This window comes from Neolamprologus brichardi, chromosome 3 (genome assembly GCF_056152115.1).
Source record: "Neolamprologus brichardi isolate AB-2024 chromosome 3, ASM5615211v1, whole genome shotgun sequence".
NCBI classification, from domain to species: domain Eukaryota; kingdom Metazoa; phylum Chordata; class Actinopteri; order Cichliformes; family Cichlidae; genus Neolamprologus; species Neolamprologus brichardi.
Genome location: NC_142106.1, coordinates 22,254,518 through 22,272,582, shown reverse-complemented (window position 1 = coordinate 22,272,582; position 18,065 = coordinate 22,254,518). Strand labels below are relative to the sequence as shown.

Below are 18,065 nucleotides of genomic sequence, written 5' to 3'. Positions count from 1 at the left end.
CAGCTGCATGACTTTTCACTGTGGCAGGAAACCAGAATACCCAGAGAGAAACCACTGCAAACTAGCCAGACTGTGGACTTGCACCCAGGACCTTCTTACTGTGGAGCAACAGCACTCACCAGCATGCCAACAATGTAGGAAATACAGGGAAGCTATGATTTCCTGTTGAATTTTGTACCAATCTTTAAAGCCTGAGGCAATTGTGTTAAATGCACGTGGGACGCTTACGTAAATCCAAGGGCTGGCCCCCTTTTTCTTTTTTTTTTTTTAGATCTATTTTTTTTATTTTCAGTGTGTTCCTCCTTCAATTAAATCTCAATCACAAAAATGTGGCGCTCCGAAATAAGGCTCACACCGTTAATTCATCATTTTCACTCTGTACCACTGCTCCTTATCAGGCTGTGTGAAGCACAGTAAACAATTCAGTCGAGGCCTTGAGCCATAAACAGACATCACTCACAGACATTGTTTTCATAACCAAACTGCTTTAGACCGTGTCCCCTAAATCTGCACAAATGCCCTCTGGGTGACATGAAATGCATTTAACCAATTAACAATCAATGGCTTCTTGTTGTTGTAACAAATTCTGTATTTGGACGTTTGTGTGCAGCATTTTGCGTATCAGCATAGCATTTGTTAGTAAAGCATTCTTCATTGCAGCAGCGTGTGTGTATCACTCTTCATTGCACAAACATGTGTATGTGTGTGTGGATCACTTCTCCGTGAATTGAATCAGCATTTTGATTTGTGTGCGTGCGTGTGTGTCATTTCTCAGTCAATCAACAAGTGCATATGTGTTCATATGTGTGTTTCTCTTGATTCTGAGTCAGTGTATGTAGATGTGTGTGTTTGTGTGTGTGTGTGTTTGTGTTCATCACTTTCCTGTTCTGGTGTTCTGGGTAAACCATGGCCTGAAGCGTGCTCTGGGGTCCTGCCCTCCTCCTTTTCAGTCCGTTTGGGTCCATTGGTGCTGCTGCCCAAAGTTCTCTCCATACTGGTTCTGGCCCCAATTGAGGCAGTCCTTTTCTCCAGTGTCCTGCATCTTCTCCTTGTCCAGCTCCTCCTTAACTTGACCCTTTTTGCTTCTGTAGGTCCTTCAGGGTTTGCTCCTGGTGTTGGAGCTTCTCGTCAGGTTTGGCAACCTCCTGCTCCAGCAAGCTCCGGCCTGATTTTAAGTCCTGTATCTGGGACTCCAAGCCTGACTGATGGGTTCGATTAGCAGCCAGCTCCTCCTGAGGCATGCTCAGTTTCTGCTCTGATGTCTTGAGCTCTCACTGAGGGCAGAAACCTCAGAGTCTTTTCCGTACACGTCAGATTGAAGTTTATTGATGTTTTCCTTGCTTTGCTCCACGGCCTTCTGCAGCTCTGCTGTTCGGCTCTTCTCAGAGGTCAACTCCTGACCGAGCCCCGACACCTGTGCCTTCAGCTTATGTTCTTCTGCTGCTTTTGTCCAACCTGAGGTGCCTCCTGACCTCAGTTACTCCTCGTGTCTCTGGCACGCCCTTTTTGCTGCCCGATCCTCCGTGTTGGTCCATCACTGTCCTGCACAGTTTTAATGCAGAGTTGTTAAGGTCAGCATTCTTTTGCTCGGCCTCACTTTTCATCCGGGCTTAATAGGCGTCTCGTCACAGCTCTGTCAGCTGAAGCTGTCTGGAAATCTCCCCCGTGTAGTGAAACGGGCCTTGGATTTAACGTTCTCCGTCTCCGCTGCATGAGATCGCTTTCCTGCAGCACTGTTGACATTCTCAGGCTGTTGTTGTGGGTCCAGCTGCTGTAGCATTTGGTCAGGGTCACATCAAAGATGGTAGAAGGGAGAGCCAAGATGGTAGAGGGGAGAGCAGGAGTCCAGGTCAGCCTCGGCTTTCCGGGCCGACAAAGCAGCCTGTAATTAAGCATAAAGAGAAAAAACAAAAACAAAACAAAAACAGACGAACAGGAAAATGATGTTGTTTGAAAATAATGTTGTTTTGGCTATGTTATTCAGAGAGGGGCCAGGCCCTGTGTCAGCCTTCTCCCCCCCTTTTTTTGTTTTTTCTCACTATATAATCAACTCATAACCCACCAAGTTGACAGGACAACACAGGTACACGTTAAAATCCTTAAGATCATGTTTAATAATTCAAAAAAGGAATTTTATTTCATTCAGTAATCTCTTGTATTATTCAATCAGAAAAAAAAAACATGTCACAATTCGACTCTTTTAACCACTAAATTTATTATTTCATCACTGGTTTGTGATTTACCAGTGTCTGTCATTTTGAAGTCAAGTTGTTGTCCTGCAACCCAGAGAGTTTAATTGTTAGTAGTGGATAGACTTTATCATTTAACATCAGGTGTATGTTAAGTTTCGCTGCTTTAAACTTGCTGGAAAATCTTCACGTGTTCATGAATGTAAGCTGTTTCTTCATTGCGTGTATGTGCGTTTGTGGGTGGGATATTTTAACTTTTTTCTCAAACAAGGCATTTCTCTAATTGTGTATGTTTTTAATTTTGTTTCCCAAATTTTGATTTCCCACCTTAAATAACAGCATTCCATGTCTTCAGCCAGGAATTAGAGCTTGCTTGTGAGATTCAGGGACACATGGTGCCAAAAACAATTCAGTGAAAAACTTGCCTGAAAATTTCCAGTTATGGTAACCGATAACTTGACGAGAACATGTCCTTTAAGCTTCTTTTTCGGGTGGGGACAAAGTGATAGGTCAACCTGTAAAATTTTGAGCCAGAGCTTGGCATGTGTGTCGTCCCAATTTTATTAATCTATCCTTTTGCTGCTGTACTCAGGTCTCCTGGTTGAGAGAAATCCACCTGTATTAAGAGACTAAAACATTCATTTACTATTTTTCTTACAACATCCATTTAATTCATCCACCTAGATTTTACTCTCTCTCTTGGTGCATAGTTCACACAGTCAGGCAGTTGCCTTTTATGGGCATGCAAGTTTCCGGTCACTTACCCCCAACAGCTGCGAAGCCGTCTGTCCCATATCAAAATTCAGCCAAACATTAAACATTCACCGTAGTCATTCAAAACTTTATTTATAATATTATAATCAGCAAAATCAGCGTTTTAATTACAGGCATATATCATTATTTGCAAATTATACTTATAAAACTCAATAACACGCTAAACAGGAAGTCCTCTGTGGGCTTCACAGCAGCCACCTCATTTGCATGTTCACACACTATCTAAAAATAGCTCGCAGCACGCTGTCGTCACACACAGCCTCGTTTCACACTCAACTCTCTATTATTTTACAAAGACGTCTTATATTTACAATCACTCTCAGGCCTGAAAGTTTTAGCGCCTACACAATTTTGACAAATTTAAGATAACGGGTCCAACCGAAGAAAGTCCAACTTTTTTGTAATCAATTAACCAGTATCAGACTCTAACTGTATCTGGCCTCATCTCTAAAATCCCTAAGTCAATTTACAGTGCCCAAAAAAGCGCAGATAAGGAGACTCTAACTCCTAGCTTGTTCCAGGATGCCCTGTACCCCACAGTCAAGCCAACTGAACTAACCCTGTTCGCCGACAGGTCAAGGTCGCACGTCCGCGGCCAGGAGGGAGCGTAACCTCCGGGCTATGCGCCTCTTAGTGGACTCTAACCACCGTTCTAACAAAATTTATAATACTTTTAAACAACAGACAACACCCAAAAACAAGAGTATGACTGAGGCAGATGCAACGTTATGGACAATGGAGACTCTAACTCGCAACATGACCAACACAGATGCAATCTTTAGACCAATGGAGACTCTAACTCCCAAACTGACCAATTCCCTATCCATCTACCTGAGACTCTAACTCAGTATTATTACCTTTACCTGAGACTCTAACTCAGTATTTTTACCTTTAAGCTTATTTCAAGTTTCAAAACTCATGAGATTTTTCATCAAAATCAAAACAGACACTCACCGGCAACTTTTACTGAATAGACATTTAATTTTATCGTCCAATTCAGCACACTTCGGATAAAATCAACAGGCCTGTGCCTACCTCTTTTATAAAGGCGCCTGTCCACTCAGTTCGATTGCCGGATAATGTCTGCCCGTCCGACCACCTCGGACCGTCCAAGCCTCCAAAACTTCCATCCCAATACCACAGGACGAGCCCCCAAAACTGTTACGGATTCAAATATTGGGAATGGATACAAGAGGAAAACCAAAATAACGACACTGGTCCGGCCGGGTCAAGTCAAACGATGATTTAATGAACACACGCGTGGGAGATGGACACCATACACAGACAGCATCAGATCTCAAAATGGTGGAGCCTTGATCAAACTCTTATAGCCTCTAGTGGCCCCCACCTAATCATCAGAGCCTAAACATTCTTTCTCACACAGCGCCTAAGCTACGACCTTGGCTCCCTGTTTATCTGCTCCTGATGAAATGGGGCAGTATGCTCTGTTCTCTTCTAATCAGACAAATGAGACGATGACTTTCTGGAACAGTATTTCTTATAACTCAGCAGTATAATGCATCATAAAACAATATCATTCATTCACAATAAATCAACAGTCTAATGTAATGCAAATCAGTTTACCAAATGTAATAATTATCACCTTCTTCTAGTTCAGGAGCATAATGCAAACTGAAAACTACATAATAATTCACAATCTTTAATTAGGGGTCTAACATGGCATAAAATAATATCATAATCCGACACTATGCACTTAATGCAGACATATTATTAAAATTTAGGCTGTAATGGTTGTATTGATGTATAGCAACATGAAATGCTCCCAAAAATGGCTCTACAACATGTAAAAATATAATATAAGCTCTGGCGGACTTGGTTCTATGGTAGGTCTTAAAGGGTTAAAAATAGAATTGGGCTAAAAGTCTATAGCTTTATTACTGTGGCATGCAGAGGAATCTTAACAAAGAAGCTCCACACAGAGACTGAGCTTGCTGTTTGACCCCAAGGGCTCTTTATTAAACACTTGGTGGTACTATAATATACTTTGAGCGTCAATAACAGCATAACAGAACTCACTTATGGTACTGAATTCTTTCTACAAAACAGTAATTGTCAGTGACTTTGTACCGCAGTATAAACACAACATTCAAGATAACAGTCAAAAGTAACATAACCATAAACAATAAAACAAGAACATCTAAACAGCAGCACATGTCCCAAGGCATGATGGGAGAGAACTAGCTGCTCCCTCAACACGCCACATTACCTATTCGGGTTGTGTATCATGTTTTTAAAAAGTAACTAAGTAACTAATTACTTTTGAAAATAAGTAATCAGAAAAGTAAGGGGATTAGTAATCAATAATTAATTACTTTTCCAAGTAACTTGAACCAACACTGCTAACAAGCTGATCTACACTACAGCAACAGTGATCAGTGAGATACTTGGCTACAAGTTAAACAGCCACAAGTAGCTGTACCGTCCATGGATCTCCAAAGGTTGATTCTGTTCATCTGGACGTAGCGTTTTCAGTGGGAGAAACGCTTCGTCACTCATCCAAGTGACTTCTTCAGTCTCAGCTGGCTGCAGATTTCCCCAGTCTTATAAACAGTACATTTGCATAATGACTGCAACCAGCCCACTGAAGGAACAATGGGCTGGGAGGTCAGTTCCTTCATCGTTCCACTTGATCTGTCAGTACCTATGAGCTGCTCCGAAATCTGACAGGCTAACCACCTCTGGTGTTCACCATTTGGTTCGGGGGTTACCACCAGGCACTGTCTGACCTTTTGCTCCATCTTGGAGCAACAGGTCAGTGCTTCAGAAATGGAGGTGCTGAATATGGTCCATTCAGACTCAGTATATCTAGTTTTCCCCCCTGACTGCTGTTAAAGCTCTGCTGGAGGTGTGCGTTGAAGATCTCGCAGATCGGGACCTTTGCCAGTCATTCCCAGGTCACTCACTATACGTTTAGGTGTGCCAGGTCTGTCCAGCAACCTCCCTGGTGCATAAGCGCAGACAACATTCAGGACCTGTTCCCTGACCTGAAGGTGCAGGGTACAAACCCTCTCATCCACCGGGAGTAATCCTAATGGCAGCAAGCTGAGGGGCTACTAAGAAACCCATCTCAGCCCACTGCCTCTCACCAAGGGCAAGCCCCTATTCAGGAGACTGGTTCCAAAGCCCAAGCCATGCGTTGAGGTGGCCGGCACATCTCAACCTCATAGACTAACTATGGCTCTTTTTCTCACAGAGAGGTGACTTTCCATGCCCAAGTTGCTAGTCTTGGTAGCCAGGCCTGCTCCTGGCTGGGCACAGATTGCTCTAAATCAAGGAGGAGACTATGCACAGATACACCCTGGACAGGTTTCCAATCTATCACAGGGCTAATACAGAGAGGTAGACAACCATTCATAAATATGGACAATTAGAATCACTAACCAACTAACTGCATGTCTTTGGACCCACGCAGACATGGGTAAAATGTGCATACTCCACACAGGAAAGCCCGGTCCGTCATGAAACAGCTATGCAGACAGGCAGAAAAGGACCCAAAAGCAGAATCGCAGAGGTGGAACGTGAACTTAAAACAAGCAGCTTAATTTGCTGGGAAAATAGCGACACAAAACTAAACTGAAAAATGAATTAATCTGTCACGGCTGGCGGGGTGAGCCGTGTGGTGTGGAGGAAACGGAGGACCCAAAATGCAGACAGCCGATATGATGATTTGAGTGAGGGTTTAATTTACAGTGCACAAATAACCAAGGTGTGAGCAGAACAGAACATAAACCTAAACTGGAAAAGCTAATACAAAACGAGGACATGGAGCGAGGAGCAGAGAGACGCGGAGCAGAGACAAAAATGAACACAGACCGACACCCACTATATATACACACACACACGGTAATCGGGTAATGGCAGACAGGCGGGGACACAGCTGGAACCAATGGACATAACGAGACACAACCCTACAAAGTAAAACAGGAAACACACAGACTGTTTTACATAACAACACGGGGACATGAACAAAGCACCGAGGACAGACACAGGTAGGGCTGAATATACATTAAACTCCAGAAAACACAAAACGCTGGGTCAAAATGACCCAGGACCATGACAGTATCTGAATACACGGGGAGAGACACACAGCCATGAGGGAAATGCTGACATAAATCCACAGAAGGATAACGAGGGAAATGAGGAACACTGCTGATGCGGAAAAAACATAACAAGATAGAGGAAGCGAAACTCAACAGAATGAAAATGGAAACATAAAACCTTCACAATAAGACAGGAAACTGAGGAACATGATGCAAGAGTGGAGGAAAGGCAGATGAGAGGGTGCAAGGGAACATGAGGGAGAGAGAGAGAGAGAGAGAGCAGACATGACAGGCTGGGGAAACATGATGAAATAAAAAAATAAACAGAACACTGGGTCAAATGACCCAGGACCATGACACGGTCAGATGATGGTCAGATGAACCTTCTTGCTGTGATACAACAGTGCTAAGCACCATAGCACAGTGCCACCCTGCTGCCCTCATTTATCACATTGGATGTGTCTGTCATCCTTTTTTTTATATATATGCAAATAATACATGCAGAGACAGAAAGAGATAGAGGGGGACTGCAATATTTGGCTAATATATTACAGACACCACAGAGACAAGATACAGGACAAGAAAGGTCAGACAAAACACAGATAAGGTTTGTGTGTTATTTATTTATTTTACTTTTTATTTTGTGAATTTTTAAAAATTTATTTTAACATCACAGAAGACATGAAACTTGCTACATAGTGTGTATACTGTATACCGTTTGGAAAAACACTGGTCATTAAACACTTGACATAGTGAGGTTTGCATATTTTCTTTGATATATGGGCAATATCTAATTGAATTCTGGTTTATGCAGTTAAAAACAAGCTCTTTACTTGACTGGTGGGAGGTTTTAAACTTTAAGCTGCATGTAATGATGTTATTTACCCACGTAGAAAACAGAAACGATCTAAAATCTTCAACATAGTCTCACTGCAGTTTGTGTACCATAAATATTTAATCTATTATTTGTGTTTCTTGATAAAAATGTTGAGTTCTTATTTGAATGTTTGTGTAAATTAATTTTTCCTCCTGATTTACATTTCCCTGAATTCAATGCAAATAATTGTTCCTCAGTCTGATCTCATGCAAAATATGAAATCGTTGAGAACAGTAAATGCATTTGCTGTAGTGATGGGAATTCTGGCTCTTTTTAGAGAACCGGCTCTTCACGTTGTTTTGTTGCTTTAATTTATTATCAACAACAATATAAAATTATGGACAAAAGAAATTACTAATGTAAAAACAAACATGGTTTTATTTATATGTTTACATGTAAATATATATGGTGGCCCAAGAGACAAAGCACGTACAAACTCCAAAAACACATTGCTAGCATTAACTGACCTTCCAAAACAGAGCTACTTAGATCATATTTACACAATTACAATTGAAAGCATGTGTGTATTGTTTGTGTGTTTATACACAAGCACTCATATATATCCAAATAATTAAAAAAAAAAAAGTTCATTTACCAGTTACTACCACACACCAAATCCGGTCGTTGGTACTTGCTGGCTTGTGTAGCCACTAGGTAACAAAAGCTCAACACTGGCCCTAGCATCCTGGAGCACTTCTGTTGTGTTTTTTACGTGTTTTGGAGTTTGTATGTGTTTTGTCTCTAGGGTCCACCGTAAATCTACTTTTATTTATTCACTCTGCATAAAATGTAATAAATAAATCATATACAAAAAACAACTATTCGCATTTCAACTTTTAACTATTTAAATTTTCAGCTTTTTCCTTTTAAACAAAGTTTCAAGTGAAACAACACAAAACACTGCAAACCACAACACAATTAAGAATAAATGTAAATATGAAAACAAAAAGAAGATGCACATTCTCTGTCATATGGGCCTGAATAAATAAACTTTCTGAATCCTTTATCATCCGCAACTGAAAATAGTTGTGGATAATTACTAAACCTTTCTAATGTGACGTTGTTGTCCCTGGCTCTCTTTCTCTCTCTCTCCCTCCCGCTCTGTTCCTGTGCTACTGCTGCCCAACCCAAGCACAAGAGTGCGGAGTGAAGCGGAAAAAAAGTGCGAGAGAGAGGGTGAGAGAAAAAACCCCCCAAAAAACAAAAACAGAATAAGGAGTCGACTCGCGTCGTTCACTTCAAAGAGCCATTTCGTTTGCAACTGACATATCACTAATTTGCTGGACAACAAATCACTTACACTGGAGACAACAGTTTCACCAGTTGCTCATGGGACAGTTTTTTTTTTTAACATTTCAATTGCATCATTGGCTGTTACAAAAAACTATTTTTATTTATTTTTTGTTGTAATGCTATTTTCTATTTTGTTATTCCTAACAAACCAGCAAACCATTTTCTGATCACTCGCAATACTGTAATAGTCTTTCTATCTCAGTTCTTTGTTCAGTCTATTATGTTAGGCCCCTATATTAAGTACTGTGTGCCAGTAACAATATTAATCTTGTATACGTAGTCTTATTTTTGGAAAGTGCACTGTGTCATTACCACAGATCTATTTGTGCCAGAAAATATTACATTGCATTCAAATATAAAACTCAGAACATACCTTGATTTGAGAAAAAGAAATCAAACAGGAAACTAGTAAATTATCAAAAAGAATTCAAAAAAAGGATTCATAGCATAAAACACAGTTTTACCAGTTTTTGTACGTGAGGTGATATCCCTTTAAAGAAAAAAAGAAAGTTTTAATCTATACATCTGATCTGCTTGTGTGTCAAGTTGATCTTTCTCTTCCAGATATGCCAGCCAGCTCCTCATCCTCCAACAACTCTCTCTCTCAGCCACCCCCTTCCCTGGTGATGTCTAACCATCTATTCTACATCAACTGTCTGACCACCAGACCCGGCTCTTTCATCTTCACAGCATATCTTCCCTTCAACATCCTCCTCTTTCCTCTTTGCATCCTCATCCTCTATCATGGTCTTCAGCAATGGTGGAGAAAGCGCTGCACCTCCTCATCAGTCGCAATGAGTCACTCTGACACCTTCACCTATCATGTGGTTGTAATGGAGCTGATTTGTAACTTGGGAAGTATCTTCACCATTTATGGTATCAATTCATATGATTCCAGCATAATGTTTTGGGGGTTGGCTCTTATTACTTTCACCTGGTTAGGTGAGACATTCTTTCATATCCTGACATCTGTGGAGCGCTATCTGGCTGTGCTTTATCCCATCACCTACGCTAGTCTGAAATATGAAAGAGGGGTCAGAATCAGAAATATCTGCATTGTCTGCATTTGGCTGCTTTGCTGTGTGGGGACAGGTCTGGTACTTAATGTGGACTTTGTCCTAAACCTGATGTTTAGCCTTGTGGTGTTATGTTTCATCATCAACTCCTTCTGCAGCCTCTCTGTTCTCTACGTTTTGATCCGTCCAGGCCCAGGAGAGCAGAGTGCGAACAGGGAGAGGTCAGTCAAACTCAGGGCATTCTACACTATTCTGGCCATACTGGGAGCACAGGTGGTGAGGTTTGTGGGGGGTCTATCTTGGGGTGTGGCCAACATGTCAGGAGGAGCAAATGAATGTGTTATACTTTTGTCTGATTTTTTTTTTAATGTTCCCAGCAGTCTGGTGTTACCTTTGCTGTTTCTTTACAGAGAAGGCAAGTCTTTGTGCTGTAAGAACAACAGCCAGTGACTCAGAATATTACTCTAGATTATAAGAACATAAAATCTAGTAATAATAATAATATTAACAATAAAAAAATAATATGAATATATCATAATTATACACTATACTATATAATAAAAAGGCATCTCTCATGACAGCAACCACTTAGAATGTGCAATGTATAACTGTCACTAAAAATGTTTTAGGCCAGAAATGTTTAAACACTTTCTAGTTTGTTCCTCAAGTACTCTTTCATCACTGTAAGAGTGGCCACTGACCTGTAGGTGTAACTAGTCTGCAAAGTAAAGATTTCCCATCCATTTCACACAATGAACACATGTCTACATGATCTGCATTGTTTGCTGTTCATATCTAATTACAGTGAATTATAATAGTGGCGATCAGACATGAACTGGGAGAAAAACCAGGGGAAGACAGTAAATGGCCTCTGCATGAAACTAACACCATTTGCATGGGTCACCTGCCCTGCCCAGTAAATTAAACCATTGCCACCACTATATAGGTATTACATGGTATGACATGGTATTGTTGCATTTGTATTTTTAAGAGTTGCTGTCATTAATTTATATTTTAAAAATCTTTTTAGTTTTTTGTAATCACTAATTTCATATATACAGTTAAAGAATGATAATTATGATTCAGTGGAATGATGACATCCATGGTGGTTGCCTTTAACATAAATGGTAGGTTTTGAAAATGCTACTATTTTCTTTGTTCTGGTGAATAATGTATTTTCTGTTAATATCTTACTATGATGCTATCTTCTCTTACAGTGTATACTCATGATTACACAACAAAGAAATATAGTTTCCATAGATGTGCATGATTTGTAACAGTTTTGAACATGTTAACTTAAAAAATTAAATAAAAAAATACAGTCAGTAAAATGTAAGTCTTATTGTGATGTATCACCACATTGCACTCACAGGTATGATTAAAATGAAGTCAATACCCACAGAAACATTTTTGGTTCTTCAATGTCAGCATCATCCAAAGTATATGCCACTTGGATTTGGGAAATTTCTTAAACCAATTTACTGAAGGTATCAGTGTTTTGAAAAACAAAACAAACTAACAAATAAAGAAAAGAAAAAGACTTAATTTGCATATCTTATTTAAGTTTACCGATATTACAGATTTTAATGCAGGATGGTAAGAACAATAGAAAGATTAACATAAACTCACCGCTTGCACAGATGTTATTTAATATATTATATCCTGAAACTGTTCATAAGTTTTGTTAAAGAACTAATCAAAATGTACCGATGAGTCCTCAAACATGGTGAGTTGAAATTTGATACCAGCAATGTGCGAAAACACTCTTATGATGTTCTTATGTTTCAGGTTGTTAAGGGTTCAAATATTAAGGAGGGATACAGGAGGTAATCCAAGAATAACAACACTGATCTGGCCAGGTGAAGTCAAACGATGATTTTAATGGACGCGTGGAGGGACCACCGCTGTACGCAGACAGCGCTGATCCCCGACTAACAAAGCATAAGCAGATGTTTTATACCATCAGGGTTTAAATTTCAACGTCAAACGTCAAACAGATACACTTCATACATAGGTTTCAAAACCACAATGACTTTTAACACAGTTTAAAAAGAACATTGTCTCCGTCTCCACGGCAGGTGCTTCCTGTCAACCTTCTGACCCTCGCTTCTCCAAAACCTCAGGCCATGCTCTGCAACAAACTAGCAATTCTGCACGCACAAAAATGGAGTTGCAAGCAAATATGTCTGAACTCTCACCTAGAACATAAGCCTACCTACAGTGTGTGCAGGTGTGTGTATGTGTCTCGACCTCACACAAACTTTGTCTTATGAGAAGAGAGGCCAATTCTCATGTGCATAATAACCTAACTAAAACCAGGGGCGATTTTAGCCCATTTTTGGGGGTGTGTTTTGCTGTTTGTGTGACACACTGCTAAAAAATATAAAAAGCATACAGTACTGTACTTGTTTGAGACGTAACATTTTAACAACAAGGGTATAGAAAACCCCCTCTCCTCCTCCCAAAATGGTTTGTTCCAGCTCGCCTCTCCCCAGCTCTGGCTCTAGCGCTCTTGCTGCCAGAGCGATGGTGGCTGAGACGCAGCAGAGCGGAGGTGTAAGTGCCTGGCTTAAAACAGGACATATTAGCTGCATTTAACCTTCAGTTACTCTTTATATAGTTAGGTAGGAGTCAGACCATGTTTCTTTTTAGTTGAAAAACATTACACCAGGTAACCTGCAGTGTTGAAAGCGTGTTTTCCGACAATGTTTGCTACCCTACAATCCGTCCTGCTCTGTAGTAAATTCAGCGACATTTGACCATCCTGTTGCTCCCATTGAAATGTATACAGCCTGTTTAAAATCTAAAACTTTAAATTGTCCGCAGCCTACTGTTGGTTACCACTGTCCTGTTTGAAATGGATACTAACTGACTGAATGCCCATTAACCTTATAACTCCTGGTGTGTGTGTGTGTGTGTGTGTGTGTGTGTGTGTGTGTGTGTGTGTGTGTTTGTGTACAGAGAGGCAGCCAGGTTCATAATGGATATAAGGAAGTTTTTTCAAAAAAAGGAGCCACATTCAGGTAAAAGTGTAAAATCAAATGATCCGTCAATCAAGAATAATGTTGGATCAGTGTTTCAATATTTATATCTTTTATTAGATGTTCATGTGGTTTGGTTATTTGCCTTTTGGTTGAAAGTACACTGAGAGATGACTTTTTGTTAGCGATCTTAATAGAGTTTATTTCATATTAATGTAATTTTTCATCTAATTGAATACAATCTATTTGTGTATGATTGTCAGTCCAAAGAGGGAGAGAGGAAAGAGGGGAACATGAGGAGAAAGTACAAGGTCAGGAAGAACCAGGTAAGAAAACAGACAGGGAACAGTGACAGGCACAACAGAAACTGTTCAAATGACAAAGAGGAAAAACCTGATTTTACTCACACAATCTGGAAGTTGTGTTCTCCCTATATTAAAGCTGCTATACAGAATCTGCAAAACAAACTGGGTTTAAGCATTTTTGACCCTCTTTAACAACATTCCAACATAACATTATAATTGATTGGGGAGATTAAAATTAATGACATATTTTTATGTGGTTCAGCCACAACTCTACTAAAACCTCAGCCAGTAATAGGTAGGCCAACTTTTGGACCGTCCAGTTGTCTGTGTGCACCACATTTGCGCACTATCAGAAAGTGCCAAACAGCCCTGGTGGAGTGAGGAGCTGTAAAGAGAAGCAGATGCTCTGTTTATATTCTAAAAATGTTTTAAGCTTGTTTCAAAGATTCTGTACAGCAGCTTTAAATGTTTTCGAAAAGGACACATACACTTATCAGTGTTTCTCAAACGTTTTACAGTGTGTACCACCTGATAAAATGTCAAGCTCTCCTAAGTACCACTATGAAAGCATGAAAGTCATAAATCTTACAACACAAAATTAGTAATTGAATTGAATTAACATTTTATCTAAATTTTACATAAATCACTTGAAATTAAAATCTACTTAAGTAAATTAAGTGTCACTTTGTTGCTATAGGTTTTTTAAGTAACGTCTAGTCACAGTTTTTACAGTGTAGCCATGTACGGTCTCATCTCAAGCCAATACTCCTTCATCAACACTATGTTCAATATCATAAACATCTTCCTCCTCCTCCCTCTCTGCATCATCATCATCCTCTACCATGGTCTCCAACAGTGGCAGCAAAAAAGCTCCACATCCTCAGCTGCAACAATGAATCACTCCAACAGCCTAATCTACCACTTGGTCATTATTGAGCTGATTGGCACTTTTGGGTGCATCCTCTGCTGGTTTGGTGTCTACACAGATGATTTAAACCTATCATTAGTAGGGGGGCTTTTCTTTTGATTTACATCATATGGACAGATCTTGTTCCATGCTCTGACCTGTGTAGAGCACTACTTGGCTGTAGTTCATCCCATCACCTATGTGAACCTGAGAAATGAAAGAGGAATAAGAATAAAGAACATAAGCATTGACTGTGTCTGGCTTATTTGTTTTGCAGGGACATGCTTGGTCATGGTGGAGGACTTATTCATTATTGGAAGTTTCTGCTTAGTGATATTATCTTTACCCATTGTCTCCTTATGCAGCCTTTCTGTTCTCTGTGTTTTATTTCATCCAGGGCCAGACAAACAGGGGTAGAGCAGGGGAAGGGTTAACCAGTCTGGCTTTACCTCTACTGAGAAGGAAAGTTAGCATGCTGTCAATACAACATCCAACAAATGTAATTTACATTGTTATTTGAACACTGGCCGATTTGACTTGTCTTCTACTTTCTTGGCACTTCAAAGCATTAAAACTAAGATGCAACCTATGAGATTCACTTATTGGCTTCATCCTGGGCTCTCATGTTAAAATGCTTAACTTTACTGCAGTACTTGAGTGTTCTATTAATTCTAGCTAATTTTGGAGTCAATCTCAGACAACAGATTTGGCAGATCAATGCTAGTCCATGTCAGCTGAGCTCATTCCCTTCTGTAACACTCACATGTAGTGTGGTGCTTAAGCTGCTTCAGCCAATTTGTGGTGCTACTGCAAACCCCTTTGTTAACCAAATCTCCATCTTAGTGCCTCCACCACATTATATGTCTGTGTCATGGCTAAAGTGGAATTGCATGATCCATTATGCAATTCCAAGGTCTGGAAACCATCTAGCAACATGCAAACTAACCTGCTTTTAGCTATTATGCACCAACAACACCGTATGAAAACATTCTGTGATTTTAATTTTAACAATAAAATCCATTCAACTTAATTGAATTCCGTTTTTTATATACCACCAAACCACAACAACAGTTGCCTTAATGTGCTTTATATTGTAAGTTAAAGAGCGTAGAAGAAGAAAAAATGGGAAGGAAAAACACCCTTTTAACAGGAAGAAACCTCCAGCAGAACCAGGCTCAGGGAAGTTCAGGCCATGTGTTATGTGACCAGCTGGGGGTGAGGGGAGAAGACAGGATGAAGAAACACCATGATGTTGATATTCACAAAAGTTGAGTGATACATGCTTAGAAACAACCTAGCAACAAGCTAAAAGTAACGATTAATTTCAGTTCTAAATCAGTTCAGTTCTGAATATGTGCTTTTTATTATTATAAAATGCATATATTATTTCTTCTTCAATGAATAATCATGATTAAACTAATATTTAGCATAGTTTAAAATTTCATTTATATCAATTTAAAATATTTACTTATTTTTTTGAGAAACATATTTTTGCAAAACAGTATAAATTTCCATTGATGAATTCAAACAAACAACAGATATGTAAAGCATCAGTGTTCAATTTTGTCATTTGCCGAACACAACTAAACACATGCAACCCTGAATGGCTACATAATTCAGGATTCTTTGCCTATCTAACCCTCACAGAATAAACGCTGGTCATATATTGCTAAGTTAAAAAAAACAAACAGAGTAATTCGAGTAATTGGTTTAAATGTTTTGCCGTTTAGAACATGTTGTGTTACTTTAGCTTTAATTCACTTAAAAAGTGGTTGATGGTTAATAATGAAAAAAATTGTAGTCATTCAAGTGGTGTAATAAAATAAAAAAAATAAAATAAAATCGTGTTGTGTATATGTTGATGAAGTCCAATTGTGCTTTAGTAATGGTTTCTTTATTAGGTATGTCTTTGCCAATTTGTTGGTCAGTTTGTCATTGTCACACTTTGTTTTGATGCAAATCAACTGGATTTGTGGACAGACAGGTGAAGTGGGGCTGCAATATATAACCAGTAGTGTACATTAGGATCAACTACTCAAGAATCCACAGAGGACAAATAAAGAGGGAGAAGGCTAAAAAACACTAATAAGGTTGGTGTTGTTTTAAATATACAAGCTTTACTTAATGTTAAATGCTCATTAACACTGATCACTGAGCTGAAATGACAAGAAAGCTTCAAAATTCACTTATTATCTGAAATATTAAAGGCAGACTGCAGAGAGTTTAGACGATAAAACACTCACTGTGGTTTGCCTGATATTTATTATTATTAGGGCCTGGGCACTTACACTGTTTAAGCCCTAGTTTATGTAATTTTAATATTATTATTATTATTACAGTTACAGCAAACTGGGAAAAACATGTTTGTTTTAAATATCTATCTATCTATCTATCTATATATCTATCTATATATATATATATATATATATATTAGGGGTGCAACAATACATGTATCTGTATTGAACCGTTCGATACAGTGCTTTCGGTTCGGTACGCATATGTATTGAACAATACAAAATTTTTAATTTATTTGATCACCTTTTCTTCTGACAATGCCATCTGTGTTGAGGGTTTAAGGGATCTGCGTTCAGTTACTCTGCCTAGGCTTCATTGTCGAGCGCAGATCCATTGAGCACAGCCCATATGCATTCACTCAAGTTAGCATGGCAACTGCCTCAATGCTACCCAAAATTGAACCTCATCCACCGTCATTCAATTCTGGCGTTTGGAACTATTTTGGTTTTCATGTGAAGTATGACCCTACTTAAGCCTGTCGTGGGCAAAGTACAACAGTATGTCTGATGTGCTACGTAATGCTCAATTACATCGGTCGGAACACAACAAATACGACTGCACATTTACACCGACATCATGTTAGTGCAAAGACAAGTGGAAGCAGACAAAAACAACAACAAGCACGCATGCAACAAACTTTACCCGAGTCATTTAGACAGCCGTTAGCACATGAATCTAAGAGGGCAAAAGAGGTAGACAGGGCAATTGCTACTTTTATTGCTGTCGACAAAATAGCTTTTATTTTGGAAAGAGCCATTTCTCTGTAATAAACTTTTTCACAGATGGGTGATTTCTCCATCACATACATTTATTTATTTTTTTATTAGTTTGTTGTTTAAAAACTGTACTTTTGAGTTAAAAGAAATATTTATAATTTAATAACTTAAAAAAGGCATGAACATTTTTTTGTATCAAAAAAATATCGAACCGTGACACCAAAGTATCAAAACGAACCAAACCGTGAATTTTGTCTATTGTATATATATATATATATATATATATATATAAATATATATATATATTCTGTCGAAGGATGCCTTTGAAGTAATAGCTCCTTCATCATGTGTGAAGTGGTGAAGTAAAGCCCAGTAAAGCTTATTTGGAGCAGATACTCCTGCAGATAGAAAAATATTCCATGGGAATCAGCACAGGGAGGAATATTAGGAAAACTCACAGATAAGGTTGGTCTTGTTTATAACTTTCAGTTATAGCTTTATTTCAAATACACAGTAGTACTCACCAGTTTGCATCTGGTTAACTTTTCAAATTGTATAACGCTGACACCTTTTTAAAGCAATGTCAAAAAACAGTGTTGTGTTTATCTTTCATTTACATACTAAAAATGTTAAATTTGATAATGTAACAAC

General features: G+C 39.0%; 1 protein-coding gene and 1 pseudogene across 1 annotated transcript; both read left to right on the top strand.

Moving 5' to 3' along the window:
* Nucleotides 1-9,760: 9,760 nt before the first annotated feature.
* Nucleotides 9,761-10,660, top strand: LOC148103928 (uncharacterized). Its single transcript, XM_087839223.1, has one exon. The coding sequence runs from the start codon at nucleotides 9,761-9,763 to the stop codon at nucleotides 10,658-10,660; it is 900 nt and encodes a 299-aa protein (XP_087695349.1).
* A 3,575-nt stretch (nucleotides 10,661-14,235) lies between these two features.
* LOC148103927 (uncharacterized) lies at nucleotides 14,236-14,874 on the top strand (annotated as a pseudogene).
* The last annotated feature ends 3,191 nt before the right edge of the window (nucleotides 14,875-18,065 follow it).